At 39.7% G+C, this 27,695-nt stretch overlaps 1 protein-coding gene across 3 annotated transcripts in view; it reads right to left on the bottom strand.

The window, feature by feature from the left end:
- Nucleotides 1–237: 237 nt before the first annotated feature.
- The window catches only part of YJEFN3 (YjeF N-terminal domain containing 3), a 33,715-nt gene continuing 6,257 nt past the window's right edge, over nt 238–27,695 (bottom strand). For 2 of the 3 annotated variants that reach the window (XM_087922778.1, XM_087922780.1), the window contains exons 2-6: nt 18,889–18,997; nt 14,655–14,765; nt 10,489–10,602; nt 5,120–5,270; nt 238–875 (exon numbers count right to left, since the gene is read on the bottom strand). In XM_087922778.1, the coding sequence (XP_087778904.1) occupies nt 676–875; nt 5,120–5,270; nt 10,489–10,602; nt 14,655–14,765; nt 18,889–18,997 (685 nt within the window). In that variant the 3' untranslated portion in view covers nt 238–675. The remainder of the gene's footprint in view (nt 876–5,119; nt 5,271–10,488; nt 10,603–14,654; nt 14,766–18,888; nt 18,998–27,695) is intronic. The other variant, XM_087922779.1, reaches the window with a different exon arrangement.

Raw genomic sequence — 27,695 nt, forward strand, 5'->3', positions numbered from 1 at the left:
TGAGAGAACATACCCCCTGAAAGTGTTCTAAGACATATAAAATATATTTAGATCTGCTTTTGGCCTTAAATTGCTAAATACTGCTTTGGGCTGTCAAGAAAGAAGAAAGAAGGAAAATTTAAAAATTGAGTGTGCCTTCATAAAAAAAACCCACTCTCTTTTCTAAGGGCGCGCGCACACACACACACACACACACACACACATACATAACCTACACATAAATCAGCTTTCATCAGATTTAAAAAAAGAAATTGGCTTGAATTTTAATGGGTTTCATAACAGTTATTTGAAGAGGAATATATGCGTGTATCTTTTAATTTACGTTTTCCGGAGGGGTCCTCTTAGGTGGCTCAGTTGTCTGAGCATTCTGTTTCTTCCAAATGGTTTTGCCAGATTTTTTTACAATGAATTAAACAATACTATTATACATTCCAGAGCCTAGACATGGAACTGATTAATACTGGGGATCTCATTTTGACATTCAAGAGAAGCAAACCAGGGAGTTCTTAGCAGGGCCAAGATATCCAGAAGCCACAAACGTCTGGATGATTCTGAGCTCTACAGCAAGGTTGTCCAACTTTGGCAACTTTAAGACCTGTGGACTTCAACTCCCAGAATTCCCCACACTGGCTGAATCCAGAAGTCTGAAAGTTGCCAACGTTGGAGACCCCTGCTCTACAGAGAAACCACACACTCTGTGCCAGGGTATTCTGGCAAATTCAGTTCGAATTTTTTCTGCACGTCATAGGGGAGGAAGCGCCCAGCCACCAGGTGGTGCTTGCCCATAAATCTTGTGGCACATTGCTTTGGAGCCGCCAAGGAGACGAGAACATCAGGGCTGATTCCATCACTGCTGCCCATCTCTACATCCCAACCTGCAAAGAAAGAACAAAAGTAAGGCAAAAAACCCCACGACAACTACAGGAACACCGCCTGATCTGAGCTCTAATTATCCAGATATCCCCAGCAGGGAGTGTATTCTCTATTTCTCTTTCAATAATTCATTTTCAGAGATTTTTGCAGCTTTAATTAAAGGAAACTCTAAATGCTAAAGTTTTGTAGTACTATTGGCCTTTGTATATCCCACATGGGAGCAAACTTCCCAAACTTGAAGGACTGTCCCAGGATAGGGGGGTGGGGAACTGATTTTATTTATATATATTTATTTTCTACTTTTATTGTTTTTATAAATAATGTAAGGCAGCAAACATACTTCATACTCCTTCCTCCACATATTTTCCCCCCAAGGCAACCCTGTGAGATAGATTAGGCTGAGAAAGTGACTGGCCCAAAGTCACTCAGCTCACTTTTATGCCTAAGGCAGGACCAGAATTCACAGTCTCCTGGTGATTGGCCCAAAGTCACCCAGCTGACTTTCATGCCTAAGACAGGACTAGAACTCACAGCTCCTGGTTTCTAATATGATGCCTTAACCACTAGACCAAACTGGCTTATTTGTCATTACTCCTAAAAAGTGGTGGGATTCAAAAAAAATTTTACTACCAGTTCTGTGGGCGTGGCAGGGGAAGGATACTGTGAAATCTCCATTCCCTCTCCACTCCTGGGGGAAGGTTACTGCAAAATCCTATTCCTCCCACCCCACTAACCTGCTTTCCAGCTCCGTTCTCCTATGCAGGGCAACAAAAAAAGATCCAGCCAATCAGCTGGGACTCGGGAGGCAGCGAATAGATGGGGGCAGGGCCAGCCAGATGTGATATTGGCCGGTTCTCCGAACTACTCAAAATGTCCGCTACTGTTCTCTAGAACTGGATAGAACCTGCTGAATACCACCTCTGCTCCTAAAGGGAGGGCAAGAACCAAACTCAAACTAAAGAAAAATTTCCCGCCCATGAATGCTATTAGGCAATGGAAAAACTTGCCTCTTGGAGTCATGGAGGCTCCATCACTGGAGATTTGCAAGAAATGTTTGGTAGTTGCATGGTCTGTGGATTCTGCCATGGGCAAAATTTGGACTAGGAGGCCTCTAAGGTCTCTTTTGATCCCATGATTCTATCTGGCAGAACTAGAACGAATGAGATGAATTGTCAAGGAGGTAGACACAGAAGAGAGATTAGGAAGACCTTGACAGTAACAACTGATGAACAGTAGAATTGGTGATTGCATGGAATGGTTTCTATCCCTTCAGTGGAGATTTTCAAACAGAGTAACAGGGATGGTGCAGTGTTTCTCAATCTTGGCCCCTTCCAGTTGTATGGAGTCCAGTTCCCAGAATTCCCTGGCCAGCTTGTTTAAAAACAGACCAATGCTTTGTGACAGTGAATACCACATTTCTTGTTCCTTTCATTTAATTCAAATTAAATTAAGTTCTGATTATACCATTGTCAGTGGAAAGAAATTTGAACATTTAGGGGAGGAGAAGTTTATTCCCATTCATGTCTCATCTGCCTGTTTGTTCTTCCACAGGAGAAATTCCTTCCCTTGATGGTGAAAGCAGGTTTCAGGCTACCACACTCTCTAGACACAGCAAAACGTGTCTGAAGATGACATCATGTCTCATTTTAGGAAAACTGATTCCTTCTTACAGCAAGTTCAAAAGAACCGCCTCTTCAGACAGCCACCGCGGGTGCCAACGAGCCAAGCTGGAACTTGGCAAGAGGAAGGAAGTATGAAGAAGTGAAGAAGGGATTAAAATGAAGATGAGGGAGAACCAAGCAATGTCATGTTCTGAAAGAACAGGGAAGTGGAGATTGTAATGCGCGGGGGCGACATTAATAGAGGCTTCTTGTTTGTGAAATTTATCCTCGCAAGCAGCTTTCCCCCTACCTGGTATTCAGATGTGTTCAAACTACTTCTTAGAATCTCTAACCAGCAGTGAGCATTTTGTCCTAATTTAGTTTAGTTTGGGTTTTTTTTTTATGACTACATAACAAATATTCCACCTACAAAGCTTTAAGGAATGCATGGAATCATAGTATGGAAGGGACGTTCTAATCCAGAGGTGTCAAACTCATGCTGTCACGGCGTTGTCATGTGATGTATCGGGACTTTTTCCCCCTTTCTCTAAACCAGGCGTGGCCGTGGCCAGCGCATGACGCATCCGGTCCATGGGCCACGGGTTTGACAGTTCTAATCCATCTAAACCAGTATTTGTCAATCTCAGCAACTTTGTGACATATGGACTTCAACTCCCAGAATTCCCTAGGCAAGGCTTGGGATTGGGAGTTAAGTTGAAGGGAGTAGCTTATTTCCATTTTATGAAAGTAACTTCTGAAACATATTTGATTTAAAAAAACCCACAGTTGTGGCATTGAAGGTAGTGTGGATATAAATGGACTTGATTTGATTAACTTGGGATCCTCTTAAATTCTTCCACATCTATCAGTTGACTTCAGCAAAACTGAAATTCCATGAGCAGGAGTAGTCTACCGTCAGTTATAAAATATTGGGAATGAATGATACCTCACTACACTCCATTTTTTGGCCTCCTGGGCCTCAGGGAAGCCTCCTCGGCAAAACAGTAAGACAGCAAGGGTGATCCCGGCACAGCTGATCATTGGAACAGTTGATCATTGGGAGGAAAAAAAGAAATACCGTAAGGAGTGACTGGGCGGGGCAGGGTGGGGTGGGTGGGGGAGAATGTAGTCAGTGATGTGCACGATGTTACACATATGTGATAAGGACTGACTGGGAGGGGAGGGGTGGGTGGAGAAGGGAGGGGCCAGCCAGGGGCATGGTTTGCTGGTTCTCCGAACAGGGCAGAATAGTAACTAGTTCTATAGAACCAGTCCGAACTAGTAAATCCCACCTCTGATTTCCACCCATTGCTTCTTGTCCTACCCTCAAATGCTTTGGAGCAGGGGTCGGCAACCTTTTGGACCTCAGGGACTACCAAACTCATAATTTTAAATCCCAGGAACCACTAATATGAATTTTGACTGACGGTGGCATGCTGACATTGGTGAGAGAAAGAGAGGGAGAGATCTGATCTAACCTCTCTCTCTCTCTCTCTCTCTCTCTCACACACACACACACACACACACACAGGCAGGGGTGGGATTCGAATTTCTTAACAACCGGTTCTGTGGGTGTGGCCTAATTTGTGGGTGTGACTTGGTGGTCATGTGACTGGCTGGGCATGATTTGTATGTAAATATTATAAATATTTATATAAATATTGAATTTTTTATTTAAAAAAGAGCAACTTTTACCCAAAATCAGGCAAAGCAGGCAGGCAGATTGAGTTGTTCACAGAATCACAGATTTATTCAGAGATCTATGATTCTGCCATCAGCTACCTGAGTTTGTCACATAAAATTTGCTAGCAAGCAAACTCACAAAATTAGCTCACAACACACCATGTATGTAAATATTGAATTTTTTTATTTAAAAAGCAACTTTTACTCAAAATCAGGCAAAGCAGGCAGGCAGATTGAGTTGCTCACAGAATCACAGATTCATTCAGAGATCTGTGATTCTGCCATCGGCTACTTGCACTGACAAATAGAAGCTTCAGTCCTAAGGAAGTTTCAGCTGTGCTTAAAAGCAGAGCCAAAGATCTAAAGATTAGCTAGAAAGCAAGAAATGCAAAGATTTCCTGCTTTCTAGCTAATCTAAATCTCCAGGCACAGCAGAACAGCTGATGGTCAGGGGAAAAAAAAGGAAAAATAGCAACTTAGCAGGCAAGTTTGCCAGGTAAGGGATGAGTGGGCAGGGAGGGTTCCTGCAGGCCGTGTGGGCAGGCAGCCTGGTGTTCCCATGCAGCCTGGATTAATTGCTTTGGGGGGGGTGCTCTGGGGTTGACATTTCTCTGCAGACCACCAAAATTTCCTTGCGGACCACCAGTGGGCCATGGGCCACCAGTTGGTGACCACTGCTTTGGAGAATAGTTTGACTCCCTCTTCTTTGTGTCAACCCCTGAGATATTGGAACACTACTATCATGTCTCCCTAGTCCTTCTTTTCTTCAGACTAGATATATCCAGTTCCAGCAACCGTTCTTTATATGTTTTAGCTTCCAGTCCTCTAATCATCTTTGTGCTCTTCTCTGCACTCTTTCTAGACTCTCAGCATCTTTTCTACATCGTGGTGACCAAAACTGGATGCTGTATTCCAAACATGGGCAGGGGAGCAAAGGGAGATCAGAGCTCTCATCTACATACCTGATGGAACATCCAGGCTGACAAGAGGAATCCGAATTTGTTTGAGAGTTGACAAGATTGTGCAATAGGGCTCCAATAGTTCCCCCAGGCTGTCTTCTACGCCAAGCATGGCATCAACCACCAGGTTGTATGCATCACTGATTAGCTGAACCTGCCAGAAGGAAAGGGAAAAATTGCATTCAGTGCCATATTAACCTTCCAAACCCTTCATTATTATTTCCAAAATAAAACAAGCTTACTCAGAATTCATCGTGCAGGTGTTTCTTTTTAAAAAAATGCATCCAGTTTTACATTTAGCCCCTTGCACAGGAAGCTTAATGTTTCTGTTTACATTGTGTTACATTGGCTACATTACAAATAAATTATGATATTACGGTTTAATTTAATTTAAACAAATTTAATTTGCTCAGGGATATAATCACCAAGCCAAACCTGAATCTCTCTCTTGGGCTCTGGTATTCGTATATGTACTATTGTATTGTGCCATCTCCCATGGAAGGGAGACTGTGACAGCTCGTTACCCCAAATATCTTGAAATTCTTCTACGCTGATGGGAAGATCTGAAGACAAAATGTAACTTGACCAAATGCTTCCACAGAGTGCAGGAAATAGCATAACTGAATGCTTGAAGAGGACATCTGTCATTCCTGATTATCTAGGATAGTTCTGTGTCCAGTGTTTTTCAATTTTGGCAACTTTAAGTTATGCTGGCTGGGGAATTCTGGGAATTGAATTCCATACATCTTAAAGTTGCCCAGGTTGAGAAACCCAGCCGTAGACAACACAATGTTTATTAAGTATTAAGAAATATAATTAATAAAAAAATCTATGAAAATTTAAAAAAGAAGAGAAATACAGCTGTGGACCCTTAGCTCAAACACCCTTGCATGAGGAAATACTTGATTGTTGTACTCTGCCTCGAACTCTTGGAGGAAAATTGGACATAAATCTAAATGAAGGAATGAACAGGGAAATGCATACTAACCAAACTAGCTTGTCAATGAATGAAACCAGTGTGATAAATTAAATGGCATGGATATTTAGCAGAAGCTTTGTACCTGCATCTCTCTTTGAATAAGAGGAAAAACAGAGCAAATGTTTTGCACGGTCCCATATTATTTTTACCATTAGAGGTTTCAGTTGTAAGCTTTTATTTTATTTAATATCTTTGTATTCTCACAAAACTTTTTGTTTTTCGTTTGACTTCTAGGTGGCTTCTTTACCACAAGATTGCTGAAAGGAACTTCAATTTCATGAGGTGAAGTCAAATTGCAAAGCCAAAACCTTTTAAAAATTACTTTTTTTCTTCCCTGCCTGCATCCATACTGAAATTAGGAAAACTTTAGAATCCAGCAATCATTTAGAGGATAATGCTTTTGGAAAGCTTCAACGGAAATCCAGCCAAACCCATTTCTGCTGAAGTTTCTTGCCAAGAAGGCAAGAGCAGCTGTATTAGAAAATGTGATTCAAAGAAGCTGTTTGGATTCTGCTTTGTTTGAAAGATCAAATAGAAGCGTTGAATTAAAGCCAGATACAATTGTTTGTTTGTTTAGAAAATTTATATCACTGCCCACTCACTCTCGGTGACTCTGGGCAACTTACAAAAAATAAAATCCCAATATACAACCATCAAATCAATAATCTGCCATCCTCCTGGCGACAGCAATGTCAAACAAGCCAGTTGGTGGGCTCCATCCCACTCTGGGTTACTCAGGCAAAATTTTTCAAGGGAGTGCCATATGTTGCATAGAGATGCAAAGAAATAATAAGGATTTCCTTAGCCCTTTTTGGTGGTTTTCAGTGCATAATAAAATTTCACAGGCCCTAAATGGACATGATTTTACCGATTATTGGAAACAAAATAAGCATCAGGAAAAACAGCCTGAAAAATAATATATGAGAATGAATGCAATGTTTATAATATAGATATATATCCATGTGCATTTTTTAAAAGGCATAAAAAGTTTTAAACACACAAACCCAACATTAAAACTGAGAGTGAATGGGTGGCCATATAAATTCTCTAAATACATAAATAAAAATAAAAATTAAGTGATAAATCATATAACTCACAAATGCATACAGGGACATAGGGTTCATGTATCACAAATACCCGTTAAAAATGGGTGTGCTTCGATTTTACACTTTTCAGTAGAATAAATATTGAATGTGCTGGCTTAACCATAGCGCAGAATAAAGGAATCAGTCAGGCTAATATAATAACCCTGAATTAATAGCAGAAAGAGAAAAGATAAGAAAGCAACTGCTATACATCCTCAAGTCTGGATATCTCTCACAAAAGGCATCCATTTCTTCAGAGAATGCAGAGCAATTAAGAAATTATCTACAGAGCAATAGAATACAAAGCTTACTCAGAACAAAATAGGTCATAAAAATTCTGTACTGTTGCTAAAATCCCATACAATTTGTATAATATTCATTTGTTTCCAGCACATTCTCCCTCTTTCTATTGGTCCCATAAAATTCAAGTTCATTAGAAGTAGAGGCATGCTAAGCCAAGAAGGTTTTCTATATTGGTCCTTTTCCCAGCAGATCTGGACCAATGATGACCTATAGGTGAGACCAAATTTGGTACAAAAAGAACATTATGTAAAATAGATATATGGAATTAAAGTATCTCTAGTATCTAGAAATATTTTTCAACCTTAAGAAGACCCAGGAAGAATCAGGTATAAATTTAGATCCATGTCATTGAATCACTAATCCTCATTTAGCAACCATAATTGGCACTGGCAACTGGATCATTAAGCAAAACAAACACGAAGAAAAACCATGACTGTGTTCAATGGGTGTAGAGATTTTCAGACATCCAGGTCGTAGTTGTCTCAAAGGAGCTTTTTCAAAAGGCAACTGGACTGCCTCAAGAGCTCTCAGGGAGAGTGCTAACAACCAGATGACTGCAAAGAAATATGATCTTTCCAATCCCTCCTCTATCCTGACAGAACTAAATCCTTCCATCGCCTCCACCATCCCACCAGAACGAATTAAGCTTCTTGGATAAGAAGCGAAATGTCTTCTCACAAAAAAGCAGTCCAGTTGCCTTTTGAAGAAGCACCTTTGACACAACTGTGCTTATGATCTTATTTCAGATTTCCTTCACTTTACAGATCTGCAATGGTAGTCATGCAAGGATTAGTCTCAAAATTATTTTCCATCATGTCTTAACTGTGAACACTCACTAAACAAGGCTATTGCTAAATAAGGAGTACTTGTACTGCTGATGTGTTGTGCTGTCATGCATAAAAGAGTAGGTGTACTGAACAGCATATTAATATCAGTTTCAACCTTACTATCCTCATGCATCTATACCCAATGGGAGGAATTTACTATATTGCACACTCCAGAAGACCACCCAAAACTACACAATCAGCAGTCAATGCCTTCAACCTCTTATTGCAAGCCATGTAAGGCATTAGCAGAAGTATTAAAGCCTTTTTCTAATTCATCAGAAACATTTGCAACTGCCTTCTCTTCCCTGAGAAAATAAATCAAATATAATCCAAGCACACACAATTTAAATCACAGGCCACGTATCCCATCCCTCGCCTGCTGAGGGGGCCCCAAAAGACCTCCAAAGTTTTGCCAACTTATCATTGTCAATAAGGTAAAATGATATACTTATTAAATGTAGAGAAAGAAATGTTGACAATGATTTAATCGGATGAATTACTGAGAACCCAGAATAAGCATAATAACTAGATTATCTGTGCTTATCCTTTAATACTTCTAAAACTAATTCTGGAAATGGAAGTTTAGGGTTCTCTTGAAATTCCTTTTTAAGTATTTCTTCCACATTGCCATTTCAGTGTGTGCTCTGCACTATAGATTTAACGATACAGAAATATGCATTGAAACAACAACGATGACATCATACGTATGATTGCACTGAGGTGGGCACTATACTTTGGGGAAATCAAACATGTGCAATCAATGCTAAAATATAACCCAAACACTCTTGAGTCAACCTGAAATTCAGATCACATGAAAACTGCAGATAACTCAGAAATGATTGCTCAGAATACATAATTAAGACAATGAGCTCCTACTATACACTTGTTGGAAGAAATATCCATCTGGTTCAGTTCCAAGTGGAGGGAAAGAAACTGGAAACATGGAGGCTGATTGGAAAGATGGTTTATTAACAGGACCACATGGGCAGCTGACCACAGGGAGTAGAGAGTGAGGGTTATTTATACCCTCTCTTGGGTCTTGCCCTTGAGCTTCCTGTTCCTGTGCAAGAAATTTATTCTATTGGCTGCTGTCAGACTCCCATGGAGCTATGCCCAAATCCTAGGAGTTTGTCTGAGATAAGTTTGGTTGAACCTTGTGCTTAGATTTTGCAATGCAGTGAGCTCTGCTGCTAGATAATCCTATAGTGTCCTGGAGGGTCATGTTTTAATCCCATCACCCTGGAGCTGAAGGTCCTTTGTTTTGTACATAGGCTGGCCCAGTCCTTCTCAGTGGGCACCAAATATCTTCTTGGGGCAGGAAGCTGAAGCTCTGAGCTTCTGTCTCCCTTAAGATTTCTATTTCTCTTTTAGGGGAAATATAAACTTCTGCCTTTTTAATATTTCTTAAAATATTTCATTCTTCTAGGAGTGGTGGATGCTAACTTTCAACACAGAGAAAGAGAGAAACACACTCTACCTCCCCACTCTGGTTCTGTACAACTATATCTTTACTTGCATAGCTTTCACCTACAGGATTACGGGAATTGTAGCCAAACAAATCCAGAGGACAAAAGCTATGAGATATCTAACCTCCTTCTAACGAGAAAGGCAGCAAACAAGTTCTTTTGAAAAAGAGATCTAAATCATTTTATAGGTAGTCCTTGACTCATGACCACAATTGAGCCCCAAATTTTTGTTGCTAAGCAAGACAACTATTAGCTTTTACCCTATTTTACCACCTTTCTTGCCACAGTCGTTAAGTGAATCACTGCAGTTGTTAAGATAGTAACATGGTTGCTAAGTGAATCTGGCTTCCCCATGAACAGGTCTCAAAAGGTGATAGTGTAATCACAGCACATTGCAAGGGTCATAAATATGAGTCAGTTGCCAAGCATCCAAATTTTGATCACATGACCACAGCGATGCTTCCGTGGTGGTGTGAAAAATGGTCATAAGTCACCCTTTTTTTCATGGCTGTTGTAACTCTGAACGGTCCCTAAACAAATTGTTGTAAGTCGAAGACTGCCTGTACTTTAGCTGAGATGCTAAAATGTAAGTTTCTGCCCACATAGTTCTGAAGGTGGGATGAAAACATTAATACGTGGGAAAGCTGGAAATAAAAGGATTTTTACTGTAACCGGCTTCCTCTCCCAAGTGCGATTAAGTGTCTCGCCTTACCTCTGTTGGCAGATAGGAAAGGAAAGGAATGTCGATCTTTTCACACTGCGTGATGAAATCTCTGTAGAGAGGATTAGAAGACTTTTTGGGATAGAAAATGGTCGGCTCGTATTCCTGGAATAGAAAACGAGATGACTGCAGATAAGCATCAAGGCAATCATTCTGTCAACTCATAAAACATTTTGTATACACGTTTTATAGTTGACAATAGAAAGAGGGAGGAGTTTCAAAGAGCAGGTGGCAGTGTAGAATCGAAAGTACATTCCATTCATATTTTCTTCAAACACTGATTAAATTACGGAAGCTTCTGCCAAAAAATCTAATTGGAGAGCATGATTGATGACTCTTGTCTATGGACATTTTTCATTGGCTGATACATCCAGAGGGGTGGGGGGTAAAGCAGAATCAAGGGTGACAGTGAATTACATATCCCAGAGTTGGCTATGTCCGGGTAAATGCTGGACGTAGAATGTTATCTTCAAATAAATCTTTTTTAATCCTGACACACTTCCCTCATTATAACCAAAGCTAATGTGAAGGTGACTAATCCCAGAAATCATTCCAATTACATTAAAATTTGAGAGGTGGGACACGGAAGAGAACATAGGTGAGGAAATAATGAAAGAAGAGTTACAAACTGCTATTGGGAAATTCTTAATGAGGTTTTCTTTATGAACTATGAGGTGAATTAACTGGATAACAATTCAAGCAGCTTTGTAAGAAATCCTGGACATTATGCTAAGTGCAGGAGTTGAAACTTCAAAGTAATTTAGGATATTTTCAAGGTTCCAGATGCTATTGTTTTCAGCAGCCCTCTGTAAAGGTACCCGAATTATAAAAAACAATCAGTCAGAATCCTGTCCTTGAGAAAACATAAAAGATTTCAGTTAAGTAATTAGAAAGTTGAAATCCACTCTAGCGTGGCAAAGCTTTTACAAATATATTGACCATGTCTACTCAAACATGAAATGGTGAGAAACTGGATTGACAGATTTCATATACCAAAGACATTTAGTGCTCCCAAAAAAGAAAATTCATTCTTTTTACTTTGTCTCAAAGAGATATAATAACTGCTTATCTATCAACGAAACCTTGTGTTGATAGATGTGTTTATCAATACTCTGATCGACAGAAATGTATATTAAGAATGCCGGCCCTGCCAGGTGGCAGAATTCCTCTGCCAGCCATGTTGGCTAGGGAATTCTGGGAGTTGAAGTCCATTTGTTTTAAAGTCACCAAGGTTGAAAAACACTGATCTTAAATGTCCTGGGTTAATCTCATAAATATAAGCAGGGAAAGGTTTAGTTAAAACTTGGAGAAAGAGTAGTAAAAAGTGAGAGGGGACCACAACAAAAGCTAAATTTGATTTAATTGATGTTACTTTGGTTTCCCTGTGTATTTTTCTTTCTTTCTGTCACATTAAAAATTTGTAATTGGTGGCATGGGAGAGGTTCAGAAGATCATTTCCAGGACTTTTATTGGTTACATAAGACCCCGAACATCTCATGTTGGTTTTAATCCAGCGGTCAGAAATCTATGTAATAGATTCTGAAATACATCTGATCCTTAATGCAGAGAAGACCTCTTTGCTTCAGAAAATAAGATTCTGTAAACGCATTTAAAGCTAGGATGTAGGCAGTGTTCTTAAGAAATTCTGTAATCCAAATTTTGTGAATCTGTTAATTTAAGATATATTTTTAAATCTTGTGCAGGATGGCAGGAACATTTGTTTAATACTTATTCTTATTAAGCAAATCTAATTTTGCACTTCTGGAGTTACTAAATGCATGGGAACACCATGATCTATTAAATTGTCAAATCACTGAATTATGTGGTACAATTCTTGGCTTAATAGCAAGTGTACAAATGTAATTTTTAAGGAAAATATGTAGAATTAAAATGAATGTATCATGTTTGGTGGCCCTGAATATACACTGCTCAAAAAAATAAAGGGAACACTTAAACAATACAATGTAACTCCAAGTCAATCACACTTCTGTGAAATCAACCTGTCCACTTAGGTAGCAACACTGATTGACAATCAATTTCACATGCTGTTGTGCAAATGGAATAGACAACAGGTGGAAAGCGTAGGCAATTAGAAAGACATCCCCAATAAAAGAGTGTTTCTGCAGGTGGTGACCACAGACCACTTCTCAGTTTCTATGCTTTCTGGCTGATGGTTTGGTCACTTTTGAATGCTGGCGGTGCTGTCACTCTAGTGGTAGCATGAGACGGAGTCTACACAACAAGTGGCTCAGGTAGTGCAGCTCATCTAGGATGGCACATCAATGTGAGCTGTGGCAAGGTTTGCTGTGTCTGTCAGCGTAGTGTCCAGAGCATGGAGGTGCTACCAGGAAACAGGCCAGTACATCAGGAGACCTGGAGGAAGCCGTAGGAGGGCAACAACCCAGCATCAGGACCGCTACCTCCACCTTTGTGCAAGGAGGGACAGGAGGAGCACTGCCAGAGCCCTGCAAAATGACCTCCAGCAGGCCACAAATGTGCATGTGGCTGCTCAAACGGTCAGAAACAGACTCCATGAGGGTGGTATGAGGGCCCAACGTCCACAGGTGGGGGTTGTGCTTATAGCCCAACACCATGCAGGACGTTTGGCATATGCCAGAGAACACCAAGATTGGCAAATTCGCCACTGGTGCCCTGTGCTCTTCACAGATGAAAGCAGGTTCACACTGAGCACATGTGACAGATGTGACAGGGTCTGGAGACACCATGGAGAACGTTCTGCTGCCTGCAACATCCTCCAGCATGACTGGTTTGGCAGTGGGTCAGTAATGGTGTGGGGTGGCATTTCTTTAGGGGGCCGCACTGCCCTCCATGTGCTCGCCAGAGGTAGCCCGACTGCCATTAGATACCGAGATGAGATCCTCAGACCCCTTGTGAGACCATATGCTGGTGTGGTTGGCCCTGGGTTCTTCCTAATGCAAGACAATGCTAGACCTCATGTGGCTGGAGTGTGTCAGCAGTTCCTGCAAGACGAAGGCATTGATTCTATGGACTGGCTCGCCCGTTCCCCAGACCTGAATCCAATTGAGCACATCTGGGACATCATGTTTCACTCCATCCACCAACGCCACATTGTACCACAGACTGTCCAGGAGTTGGGGGATGCTTTAGTCCAGGTGTGGGGGGAGATCCCTCAGGAGACCATCCGCCACCTCATCAGGAGCATGCCCAGGCATTGTAGGGAGGTCATACAGGCACATGGAGGCCACACACACTACTGAGCCTCATTTTGACTTGTTTTAAGGACACTACATCAAAGTTGGATCAGCCTGTAGTGTTTTTTTCCGCTATAATTTTGAGTGTAACTCCAAATCCAGACCTCCAGGGGTTGCTAAATTTGATTTCCATTGATAATTTTTGTGAGAGTTTGTTGTCAGCACATTCAACTATGTAATGAACAAAGTATTTAATAAGAATATTTCATTCATTCAGATTTAGGATGTCTTATTTGTGTTCCCTTTATTTTTTTGAGCAGTGTAGTATATGAGCGTCAAGATAATAGCAATCCTGCTCATGGGCAAGAAATGTTTGCCATTGAGCAAGTTACTAAGTTTGCTATAGCAGCCAGAAAGCCTTGGACAAGGTTTCTCAGTGGCATTGTTGCCTTTAATGCAAATAACTGGAGTTAAAGGATTTTGGAGGGAATCTTGATTGGAAGAATCTGCATTTAAAAGGCTCAAGTTGGTGGGGCAGAGACTCAGCCAAGGAAACTGTTTGCAAATGGTCTACAAAAAGGACAGCCAATCTATCAATTCCCTGTGCTTGTCATGCTCTTTGGCATCATCCATTCATTCACTGGTCTAGTGGTGAAGGAACCAAGCTAGAAAGCAGGAGGCTGTGAGTTCTAGTTCCATCTCAGACAAGAAAGCTGGTTGGCTGACTTTGGACCAATCACAAGGAGACTGTGAGTTCTAGTTCCGTCTTAGGCATGAAAGCCAACCTTGGGCCAGTCACTCTCTCTCAGGCCCACCTTGCAGGATTGTTGTCAGGAAAATAAGTGGAGGAAGGAAGACAGTATTAGATATGTTCGCCACCTTGAGTTGTTTATAAAAATAATAAAGGCAAGATATAAATAAATCAGTTCCATGATCCAAAGGTGATCCACCCCTCACGGCATTCAGAGTTAATTGGATACTTACAAATACACGCAGATGTCGGGCACATGCCAGGCCGATTGCCCCATTCTGTTCACAACCACAGATCACCAATAGTGTTGGCTGCTTCTTTGAGAGAGACTGCCTGGGGAAAACCTGAAACAAAAAAAATCCAGCAAATGAAGGTGCACAAGTAAAACAACAACAATAACAATAAAAATAACAACAACAACAACAACAACAATAATAATGGGACCAGAATCCAGACAGACAGGCACCTGCTAAATAACACCCCGGAGTTAACAATTGTTGATAGAAAGACAAAATAGTCTGGATAGTGGATGTGGCAGTGCCCGGAGAAAAAATATAAAGACCTACAAATAGAAATAGAACCACTATGGCAAAGGCAAGCAAGGGTAATACCAATAGTAATAGGCGCCTTGGGTGCAGTCCCAAAACTACTGGAGCACCACTTGAATACCATAGGCATTGACAAATTTGACATCAGTCAATTGCAGAAGGCAGCTTTACTTGGAACAACTTCCATCCTGCAGCGATATTAGTGACACCATCAAATATCCAGATTTGCCTATCCCAGGTCCTTGGTAAGGACTCAATAGGTAGACAAAAATGCCAAACCCAATCTGAACATCTGGTTGACTGTGCAATGTATAATAACAACAACAACAACAACAACAACAACAGCAACAATAATGTTGTACGGATTCACAATGTTCCTAAAAATAAAGCCTAGATCAGGAAGAGGGCGGGATTCCAACACAGTTCACAGCACACAAATGACATAATGTATTTCTTCAACTTAGCGGATGAAAGAAGTTTATGAAATTGATAAAAAGTCTCCCAGTGTCATTGAGAATCAGGAAATATAACAAACTGAATTATGCAATTAAATAAATGATGATACCCTGTAATACATTCTCCAATCCTGGCTAAACAGATGATGCTGTTGCAATGCTGACTGAATACCAGGTAGTCCTCAATTTGTAACCATTCGTTTATTGACCATTTGAAGCTATAATGGCACTTTAAAAAGTGACTTATGACTGTTTTTAGCTCTTAAAACCATCCATGTGGTTAAAGGATCAAAATACGGATGTTTGGCTTGACTTACAACAATTGAGCCCTAAATTTCTGTTGCTACGTGAGACATTTGTTAAATCAGTTTTGCCCCATGTTACAACCTGCAAACATCATAAATAAATGCCAGTTGCCAGGCAACTGAATTCTGATCATGTGACCATGGGGATGCTGCTACAGTTGTAAGAATGAAAAATGATAATAAGTCACTTTTTTAGTGGGGTTGTAACTTTGAATGGTCACTAAATGAATGATTGTAAGTAGAGGACTATCTGTAGCAGTTTCCCATCACATCTTTTTTTTCTGAAAGATTTCAGGGATGAAGCCCAGCAATTTTTTCTGATTTATTTTAAATAGATTTTTTTTAGTGATGTTGTTTTCCCTTCCGTTTGTTTCCTAACCACTGACCTAAATAGTTGTACTTTGCAATGGGCATTGAGCGCTGTGGGTTGCAGCTAATATCTGTTTAAATCATGTCATCTATTATTTTTTATTGGTCTCATGACTGTCTTCCTAGAAATCACGCTCCAAATATCTCAATTTGTCTTGCTGTGTGTTGCATCCATGGGAGCTATTCATGATCAAATTGAGTTAGCTTCTGTTATGGATATATAAACCGACAATTTTGCCAATGCTACATATCCTCCAATTTTATTCTCCCAGTTTCTGTATCCTGTACAAAAAAACATTGCCATTCTCCAACAGGGTCAAGGCTGCAGATTTCCCTGCCTCTCCCTCCAAAATCCAATAACCCCTGCTTTGCTAGGCTTCAAGAGGTGATTAAAAACAGAGGTTTTAAAAAGCCCTTAGAGATGGCTCCTTCTTTTTGATTGACTATATTATGATTTTACTTTCAATTATTATTGATGGTTATAAACATTCTTCCTAGCATTTTGTGCTTCAGATTGTAACCAGCTGAAAGACACTCTATTGCAGTACGTTAAACAAGCAAACATATAAAAGGCAGGGGTGGGATTCTGCTGGTTTGGACCTGTTCAGGCAAACTGGATATTAAATTTGCATCTGATTTGCCAAATGGGTATTTGAACCGACCGGCTGGCCCTGCCCACCCTGTCCTACCCCTCCCTGGAATTTCCACATGGCCCATTTTTGATGTAGGTAAGTACAGGCCTTCCAGAAGTCTGGAGAGCCTCCAGAGCCCGGGGGAGGAAGTTTTCACCTTCCCAGAGACCCAAGGGAAGCCTCTGGACCCTTGGGAAGGCAAAAAACAGCTCTACTGGAAGTCGTGAAACGGGCCTGTTTCTGGCTCCAGAGGGCCTCCAGAGCCCGGGGGAGGCCATTTTCACCCTCCCAGAGGCCCAAGGGAAGCCTCTGGACCCTTGGGAAGGCAAAAAACGGCCAAACCGGAAGTACTGGTTGGCTGCACCCACCATGGCCATGCCCACCCAGCAACTGGGTAGCAAACCGGTTACTGGGATTTTTGAATCCCACCCCTGATAAAGGGGCTGGACCTTCATCACATTTCTATGACCGACATCTTGCCTTTTTGGGCCACTGCTCCTGGAGTGGTCTAGATTTGGTGTGGAGAGGAAAATCTAGCAACAGTAAGTCTAAAAATAGGGTAAACATTTTAAACTGTAAGTTTAAAAATGGGATAGACCAGTCTAGGGCAGGACTGTCAAACACCCGGCCCACGGGCCAGGTATGTCATGAGCTGTCCATGCCCACACCCAGTTTAGCAAAGGGAAAAAAAGTCCCAATACATCATTTGATGCTGCTGTGACACCGTGATTTTGACACGCTTGGTGTAGGGCATTGTTTCTCCAACATGTCAATCTCCTGCAGGGGAATTTTGGGATTTGAAGTCCCCATGTTGTAAAGTTGCTAAATTTGGGGAAGAATTACTCTAGGAACTAATCTAGGAATTACCAATGCCTCTGTGTGAGAGCAACGGTTGGTTGGTGGCTTTGTTGATTGCTTCAAGCCCTTTTACTTCTAGTCATGTGAGTAAAAATAGTAGATGCAGCCTAAACCCTACTTTCCCAGTGCACATAAATTGCACTGCCTTGATTAGATCCTCACATCATACAAGATGTATGCACGAATTTTGATTAGGTCCTATAAGAAAAGTATAGGCTTTGTAATGCAGGGGAAACTGGAGATGCCTCTTTATGGTGGCCGCTGCTGCTAAAAGCCTGTTTTGTGCACCTGTTTTAGAATCTCAATTAGTCACTGAAAATCCTTTTTAATGTGTTCTTTGTTTGCTTTATGAAATTGAGGAAAATGCAATTGCAGTTTGTGTTTCCTCCAGTCCACAGATTATTTTTAGAATTTTTTATCCAAGGGGATAGGAACATAGTACAGAGAAAAATTCTGCAAGGGAACATAGATGCAGAACTAGGAAGATACACAGGTAGTCCTGAACTTACAACCATTTGATTCGTGGTCATACAAAGTTACAACAGCACTTTAAAAAAAGTGACTTACAACCGGTTTTCACACTTACAACCATTGCAGCATTCCCATGGACTTGTGATCAAAATCTGAGCACTGGGAAATGGCATGTATTTACGATGGTTGCAACATCCTGGGAGACATGATTGTCATTGGCAACTTTCCCAGAGAGCTTCCAACCAGCAAAGTCAATGGGGGAAGGCAGATTTGCTTAATGATCTCATGATTTAACAGTTACTGTGATTCACTTAACAACCTTGGTAACAAAAAAAAAGGTTGTAAAACCAGTCACGGCTTAATTAATAATTGCCTTGCTTAGCAATGGAAATCCTGATCCCAATTGTGGTTATAAATCAAGATCTACTTGCAAAGAAATAAAAATTGATTCCCACAGAAAAATCCAAATACTATGTTCTATCTCTATGCAGTCACTTTTCTTCTTAAACCTAAAGCTGTTTCCTCAATGACCCTGACCTGAAATCACTGTTGCTGTTTCCTTGATCAGTGCTTCTCAATCTCATCTCTCCCTTCAAATATGTGGATTTCAGCTTCCAAAAAGGCTGGGGAATTCTGGGAGTTGAAGTCCACACATCTTAAAGTTGCTGAAGTTGGGAAAGTCTCGCCTAGATCCAGCTGACCAGCTATCCGTACTGCCAGGGTGGCCAACTGAGATTCTTTGAAGCAGTTTCTTGATAATGAGGTTCCTTACATTATATTTGATAATCTGGAAAACTTTCATTGGTTATCATGGATACTATGAACTCACCTTGGTCACTGCCATGGCAGATGCATGACCCCAGATCTCAATTAACTGCTGATGGCCAAATTTAAACTCTTCTAGCAGCTCCTTCTCAATAGCTGTGGCTTCGGCTCTGCTGCAGAAGAAGGAAGGGTAAGGGGGAATTACAGTTACATTTCTCCTGAAAATCCCATTTGTGCATGTTCTTTCAAAAGCTAGGCTGTAATCAAAGCGCTGGAGGAATAGTCTGATGAATGTCTTACCAAATTACCTGACGGACTGTCCACATTCAGAGGTAGTTTAATTCTAAATTCCAGATGCAAGAACAAACAACAGACAATAAGAGAATAACAGTAAAACAGAGCTGGAAGGGACCTTGGGAGGTCTTCTAGTCCAATCTCCTGCTCAAGCTGGAAACCCTATACTATTTCAGACAAATAATTGTCCAATCTTTTCTTAAAAATCTCCAGAGCACCCACAAATAGAATAGAATAAAATAGGATAGGATAGGATAGGGTAGGATAGGATAAACATAGTTGGAAGGGATCTTGGAGGTCTTCTAGTCCAACCCCCTGCAGGAAACCCTACACCACTTCAGACAAATAGTTATCCAATCTCTTCTTAAAAACTTCCAGTGTTGGAGCATTCACAACTTCTGGAGGCAAGTTTTCCGCTGGTTAATTGTTCTTACTGACAGGAAATTTCTCCTTAGTTCGCGGTTGCTTCATTCCTCGATTAGTTTCCATCCTTTGCTTCTTGTCTTGCCCTCAGGTGCTTTGGAGAATAGCTTGACTCCTCCTTCTTTGTGGTAGCCTCTGAGATATCAGAACACTGCTATCATGTAGTCCTTCTTTTCATTAAACTACACGTACCCAATTCCTGCAACTGTTCTTCATATGTTTTAGCCTCCAGTCCCTCAATCATCTTTGTTGCTCTTCTCTGCACTCTTTCTAGAGTCTCAGCATCTTTTTTATATTGTGGTGAGCAAGACTGGATGCAATATTCCAAGTGTGTGGCCTTACCACAGCATTATAAAATGGTATTAACACGCGATCTTGGTTCTATCCTTCTGTTAATGCAGACTAGGACTGTTAATTTTTTGGCAGCTACAGCATACTTGCCTGCTCATATTTAAGGGACTAGGATGCCAAAATCCCTCTCGCAATTACTACTGTTGAGCCAGGTACCGCCTATTCTATACCTGCGCATTTGGTGTTTCTTGTCTAAATATAGAACCTTTCTCTTCTCACCATTGAATTTCACTTTGTTAGATAAGGGCCAGTGTTCAAATTTGTCAAGATCCTTCTGAATCTTGAGCCTAACTTCTGGAGTATTGGCTATTCCTGCCAGCTTGGTGTCATCTGCAAATTTGATGAGTACTCCTTCTATCTCCTCATCTAAATCATTGATGAAGATATTGAAGAGTACTGGTCCTAAGAGAGAGCCTTGGTTCTGTCCATGTAGATGTAGTTCCACTGAGGACTACATGTTTTTTTAAAAAACAAATTTTATTCAATTTTTCACATAAAAACAAAAAACTTTTTTTAGTGGACAACATTATTTCCAGGTCATCACTTTTACATACAAATATGACAGCAATTGTACATTCATATATGCATACTTAATTCTACTATTACCTTTTCCATTTCAAACTTTCCGAAAGGAGAGAAACAAGCAATTAATCCTAGTCTCTTACATTAATCTCAATCAAAACATATTTTCATTCCATTTCAATTATTTCAAATATAATCCTTTAATATTTATTTTAAAAATAAAAGTAACAATATAAATTTGCCTAATAAAAAAAGTTATCAATGTCTCTCCTTCCTTTTAATAGTCTGTATTAGCTTATTAATTTAAGTGGTTCTTTAATCTGTCATATTTGCTTTCCATCACACATTCTCTCTATAGATTCTAGGTTAATACAAGTTTTAACACACACAAAAAAGAAACAAGTATAGGTTTCCCCCCTTTTACTGCTTTGAGTGCGACACCTCAGTGGTTAAAATATACCTTTATTCCCTCATCTTAGTTCCCATTATTTTTAAGTAGTTACAATAATAATAATTACATCTTTTCATTTGGATTCCACAACATATTTTCCCCCCCTTAATTTTATTTCTAATTTCAAGGAAAGTAAAAGAGAAAAAATTGACTATTCAATTTCTGCTCACTGATATTAACCTCATTTTTAAACATCTTCACATCCATTTCAATTATTACAATTTCTTCAGTAAACCTTAACTTTTCTTTTGAAAATAAAAATAAAGATATATATTCATCTAATAAAAGTTATCAATATCTATCCCTCCTTTGATAATCTATATTACCCTATTTTCTAAGTATTTTTTTAAAATTGCAAATAGATTGTTACCCCTTTCACCCTGCAGAATCCCCTTTTTAATTCATCAACCATTATCTCTGAAAAAATGATTTCTTTTCATCATTTTACTATTTCCATAGTTCTTTATTTCATGCATCTATTTCTTACTGCCTCTCCTCTCCCTCTTTTTCCCCTATCTTTTCTCATTCCGGTTTAAATCCCTCTCTTTCTTGATATCTTCCTTTCCCCTTTTCTGCTGGATCTTTCTACCTCTCCTAATTTCAGAGGTGTTCCCTTTTTTGATTACCTTCTTAAATCTCAACTTTTTTAAAAAAAAAACAAGTTTTATTGATTTTAAAAACAAACAAACAAAACAAAACATCATTAAACATTAAAAGCATAAAACCTCTTTCCATTGTAAGTCTTTACAAGGCAGGTAACACATTATTTTATATCACATACTTATAGTTTATCCCATTTCCATATAAACACGTAAATTCCCTTTACCAAATTCCACATTATTTCTGTTTAGTCATTATTCAATCATATTTCCTTTCTAATTTATCTGCTATTCAATCATCACATTTATATTTTCCTCTGGCTTGTTTGTAACTGTTCTCATCTAATCTTCCTCCGAGATTTTATTATTTAATTCTTAATTGAACACACACACATAAAACACAAAAACATAAAACTTTCTTTTAGAAAGTAACTTGGCCCCAGATTACCTCTTTTTGTATGGACTTCAATTAAATTCATGCTCTTCTTATATACCATTACCTATCTTGTTTACCATTCTATATCTACTATATAACTCCTCTCCACTTTTCCCTCATCTTAATTCTGTTTTATATATTTAATCTTGCTTTAAAAAAATATTTTTATATCTTTTGTCCATTTTTCCATTTACATCTATCTCATTTCCAATATAAAAAAGAATAGTTTCCCCTGGAATCACTAATCAGAGTATGATGCCTTTCTATCATTCCCCTAAATTAAAGTTTAAAATAACACCTAAATCCCAATCAGATTCTGCTTAGTACATTCTACTATTTCAAAAACCAATACTACAATAGTAAATCCATAACAATCAACACATTAATCCATTAAACTCTATATTTAAACTAATATTTTAGACATTCCCTTTAGTATTTTATTAAAACTTAAAATCATTCATTATTAAACATTTTAAAGTTATACCTTAATATTTTAATCTTTTATTAAATCTTAAAAAGTTCTGATTATCTACTTATAATACGAATACCACTATTACAATACTCATGTGTACTTTGCAGAATCCCCCTTTTTTTTTTGAGAAAAAAACCCCCATACATTACCCATTATCCCTAAAAAAAAATTTCTTTTCTCCATCTTGTTTTATACCTTTGTAACTTATTTCCCCCTTTTCCCTTTCCTTCTTAGCCCACCTAAACTTTTTACCCCCTCCTCTCCAGACCTCTGCCTTCTTGGTTTCCCCTTTCTGTTGCATTCCTCTTTCCTCTTGCTTTCTAGCATTATATTGTTTTTGCATCTTATTTTTCTCTTTCGTAAATATTTTTTTATTTCTTAAGTCCTTCCTTTTCGCTCCTCTCTTTCTCCTTTCTTTCTTAGTCACACCATTTAATTCATTAAAAATGGCTTCTTCTTCCTCGGCTTCTTCCAGCTGTTGTTTAATTTGCTGACACATGACAAGCGCCATATCTAGAAAACAAAGGGCTTCTCCCATAACATCTTTGCCTTCTTTCCTTATTTTTAAATATTGTTTTTTTAGTTCATCAAGAGATAGAGCCATTTTAAACTGTTTTTTCTTCTTTTTCTGTATCCTCTTATTATTATTAAGCCAATCAATTATTTCCAAACTTAAAACAGTTCCCAAAAGTCCCAAAATCCTGAAGTCATCAAACAGTCCAGGCAGAGTACAAACTTCTTCCTTTTACAATTTCTCTTCCAGGGGTGAAGTCAAATTAGGGGGAAAAAAACGCCCAGTCTATGTTTTAAATCTTTTTTGCAATTAACTTCTATTCTCTTTATCTTCAAGGCATCTCCTCCAGCAAAATCTTAGAATAATATTTTTTTTTCCAAGCCTCTCCCTTCCCATTTATAACAAAGGGATTTAAGTTTTACCTTCTATTAAAAAGCAGGTTTTCCTTGTCCATTTGTTAATTCCATAAGGGAGGGAGAGTAACTTTCCCTTTTCAACACTTTCCTTCGCCGCTGAAAACATCAGTTGGGAACATTGTAGCGTCCAGAAAAGACCCAATAATTTCCCAGGTATTAAATATGTCCTTAAGGTCCCAGTTCGACCAAGAAAAAACTTTCGTTTTAAAACTCCTTCTTCTTCCTCCTGTGCATTCTTTATCCAGTTGCCGGCTTCTTCGTGGCGGCCATTAAGACCGCTGCTCCACCGTCTTGAGAAAAGGGGGTTATTGCTGGCTGGGGAGGGGGTTTGCAATATCCGTCAACCCCTGTCTGGATCCCTCCTATCTTCAGCTACCCCAACAGGGCAGCCTTAGCCTCCAGATCCATCAGGATCGGAGGCACCAAGACGGCTAGCACAGCAGGGATCACGGAGAAACATGAATCCCTGCTGTCACCGAAGCCGACAAACCGGAAGTCCTGTTAAATCTCAACTTTTTAACCTTCCTTCTTTCCCCTCGTCTTTGTAGTGTTCTTTGTGTTAATTGTCTATTTAAGATGGCTTCTCCTTGAATCGACTCCTCCTCCTCTAAAGTTCTTTCTTCTTGTTCTTCAATCACCATTTCCATTTCTTCTAACACAGAGCAAAGTGATTCGCCTCTTTCCTGCAGTAATTCTCTCATATTTTTAAGTTCCATTTTTAATTTGCTAAGAGATATCATCATTACACACTCTTATATTTTATAACCGTTAAAATCCACAAAAAACACTTTTACTTTCCTTCTTTCTTCTTCCAATTTTCTAAAGTTCTCAGTTGTTCCAGCCCAGGGTCTATACCAAAATGTCAATCAATCCCACAATCAGTCTTTCCTTGCTTCTTTCTTTATTCTGGTTCAGCTTTCACTCTCTAAGATTCTTACTTTGTTTCACTATTTCTTTAACATTATATCAACACAAGTTCATACAGAAACAGGATGCTTTCCCTTTTGTTTGAATTCAAGTTTTTGTCCGAAGATGGCACTCTCCGTTATACAAAGTCCTCACTTTTTTCCCTTATTTTTTTTATTTAGGGCTTTTCGAACCTCAATATTCCAGCACAATTCAGTCTCCAATTTGTACGTTTAATTATTATTATTTTTTGTCAATCTTAAGTCCAGCTTTATTTTATGCCTGTTTATTGCCGAAATATTTTAGTCCAATTTAATTAAGTCTTTAGTTCTGGCTTCTTCCTTTCCCGGTTCGAAGCCCTGCTTAGCTGTCAAAATTATTTTCTTATTTTTTTCCTGTCCCTTTGTATTTCTGCCGCTCACTTTTCTTTTCTTAAAAGTTCAATGTTACCTTAATCCCGGGGTACTTTTTATTTAGTTTTTTCATCCAATTGTTCCAGTTCAGATGTTATCCACCTCTTTCTTCCCTCCTGCACAAATCTTAGTCCGGCTGAGTCCTCCTCTTCTGGGTGGCCATTTTGGACCACCACTTCAGTTGTCTTTGGGGGGAAAAAGATGCGGCTCCCCTCAACCTGGCTTGCAGCTTCCCCTTACTCCACGGCCCCTCCAAGGAAGCTTCAGCTCCTAATCACAATGATCGGGGCTCTCCGACGAAAGAGCATAGACCATAGCCGCGGACAGTCATGATCTATGGTCCGTCAGCGAGGAGGCCTCAACCCAGAAGTCAGGACTACATGTTGAGTGCAGTTGGTTAATGTTACAAATCCATCGTGGTGGCCCACACTTAAAAACTAAAAGTTACCACCAAGGTGTTATTTTTCATATGATAAAAGGAAGACATTAAGTACATTATGAGTAGTCATAGTAATTGAATTTAATTCAGTTACATTTAGATTTACACTAAATGTTATTTACCGTCCTGACACCAGTCATTTCTTTGTCTTATCCATTTGCATCTTGGAGTAGAGATGCCTTAACCAAATGCACTCTTTGCTTGAAGCTCTGCTCTACATCAGTGCTGTAGACATTTTTCGTTGGGAAAACAACAACATCAATGTGATTTGTATGTCTGTTTGCTAGCTTGTGTACTGTTTGATAGCCCAATGGTCTGAATAGGCCTACAGGTTGTCCTTGACTTACCAAAGTTCATTTAATGACCATTCAAAGTTACAATGGCACTGAAAAAAGTGACTTAGGACCATTTTTCACACTTATGACCACATGATCACATGATCAAAATTCAGATGCTTGGCAACTAACTCATATTTATGACAGATGCAGTGTCCTGGAGTTATGTGATCACCTTTTCATGATCTTCTGACAAGCAAAGTCAATGGGAAACTAAATTCACTTATCAACCAAGCTACTAGCTTAAGAACAGCAGTGATTTACTTAACAACTGTGGCAAGAAAGGTCATAAAATGGGGCAAAATTCTCTCAGCAACAGTCTTCCTTAGCAAGAGAACTTGTTGGGTTCAATTGGGATCGTAAGTCGGGGACTACCTGTATAACCTATTTCTACACCAGCTCTCCAGATGTTCATTTACAATACTATATAATTTTGTTCAGTGAGTGTTAAAATAACACAGCTGAAGACTTCCCCCCACCCCTTATTAAAACAGTTGGGCATTTACCACTTTGTGAAAATACAGCAATGACTATCCTCCTATGTACATGCCCTCAATCTGTCACGTTTCTCTGCTCAACGTATACAGGCTGACCTTTTAATTAGACTTGAATTTAGGCAATAAAAAGTGTTTGGCTGTGTATGTGTGTGCGTGTAATGTGTGTGTATATGAATATATTATACATATATTCATTTTAATTGCACAAGTCAAAATCAGGTCATCTGGCTTCCAGACAAAAACGGGTATAGACTGTTCCCCTCACCCCGTTTTTCTTCCCTTACAGTTACCTCTGGGCTTTCCAGTTTGGAATGAGAGAAGCCACAGACAGGAATTTGTAACATGGCAAAAATGGAGACAATACTCTGATTGTTCTACTCCTGGCTCACAGCCCCCAAAAGCCCTGGCAGGCGGTGTAAGGCCGGGGTGAGGGATGGAAAGAACTGTTCACATATGTCAGTTCATTCAACCCGAGGGATCAAAAAGGAGACAGAAAGGTCACATTACTGACCACCATTGTTGGTGGGTAAAAGGAAAAGTGGAGTGAGGTGGGTCTGGAGGAAGCCCTGAGGATCTGCCCCTGGTATTCTAATCTTTGGGAACAGGCAGCATAGCAGTTAAATAAGTGCAAGTTACTGGATGTAAGGATCTAACGGAAACCTTGGAGTGAAGATTACTTCGTTGGTCTTAAAATATGATCCCTCAAGCTGGCTAAATTTGCTTTCCTTACAGAACTCATACGCAGGAGGAACCTCTGGCCCTCATTCCATCCATGTGCATAGATTGGTAATTCTTGGTAACTTTAAGATGTGCGGACTTCAACTCCCAGAGTTCTCCAGCGAGCTGGCTGGGGAATTCTGGGAGTTGAAGTCCACACATCTTAAGCAACCAAGGATGAGAAACACAGTCACAGACCAACCACAGCCTTCCAAAAAGGTGCCAAGACTGATGTGTGATGCAGAAGTCAAAGACTGTGAGGAAGAAAAGACAAGAGGAGCCCATCATGCCAGAGGTAGGAGCCTACTAGCTTGAAGACAAATGCTGAGATTAAGTGGTAACATAGATGCAATGGTGGAAGGAAAGGGGACTGAATTGGATGGAATGAAGCGGAGAAGAGAATAGGCATGTGTGTGTTGCTTAAAAATAAAAATAGGGTGTTGATTTGCATTTTACCTCAAATTTGCATTTTGCAAATTACCTCATTTATGTAGAAAAACAGGTATTTAAGAATAAGTTAACCAAACCTTCAGAAATCAGAAAGGCCCAATCCTATTAGCCTTTCAGAAGGCTCTAAAAACCTGGCAATATTCCCGTGTCTGGGGTGCTAAGGTGTTAAGGGCCCTGCTTGTTTATTGCTTCTTCCCCCCTAAACTTCATCCCTTCCCCACTTTCATCCCACAATCTCTCATAAGTCTACACTATAGTAGCTTTCATGAAGTTCCCATTCAGAACCATAAAAAGTTTTCAGCCATCATGGTTTCAGGGACCTCTTAATTGTCATGGTATGTGGGAAAGACCTTGGGAGTTGGAGGAAGAGATGATGCCTAGGGAATGAACAGATAAGAGCGGGGAAGTCCTCAGCTGCCCAATGAGCAGAGAAAGAAACTCAGAAAGAATCCTTCCTAACAATTGATGTAGATGCTCAATCATCCAGATTATGGTTATGGTTAAAAGATGCTTTTCAAAAGGCAACTGGACTTCCTTGGGGGTTTTTTTCCTGGAAAACATTTCACTTCTCATCCAGGAAAATGTTTGCTTCTCTCCAAGAAGCTTCTTTGAGTTCTAACTTCAGTTCTAACTGAA

Source organism: Pseudonaja textilis, chromosome 1, assembly GCF_049901715.1.
Source record: "Pseudonaja textilis isolate UNSWEBS1 chromosome 1, rPseTex1.2, whole genome shotgun sequence".
NCBI lineage: Eukaryota > Metazoa > Chordata > Lepidosauria > Squamata > Elapidae > Pseudonaja > Pseudonaja textilis.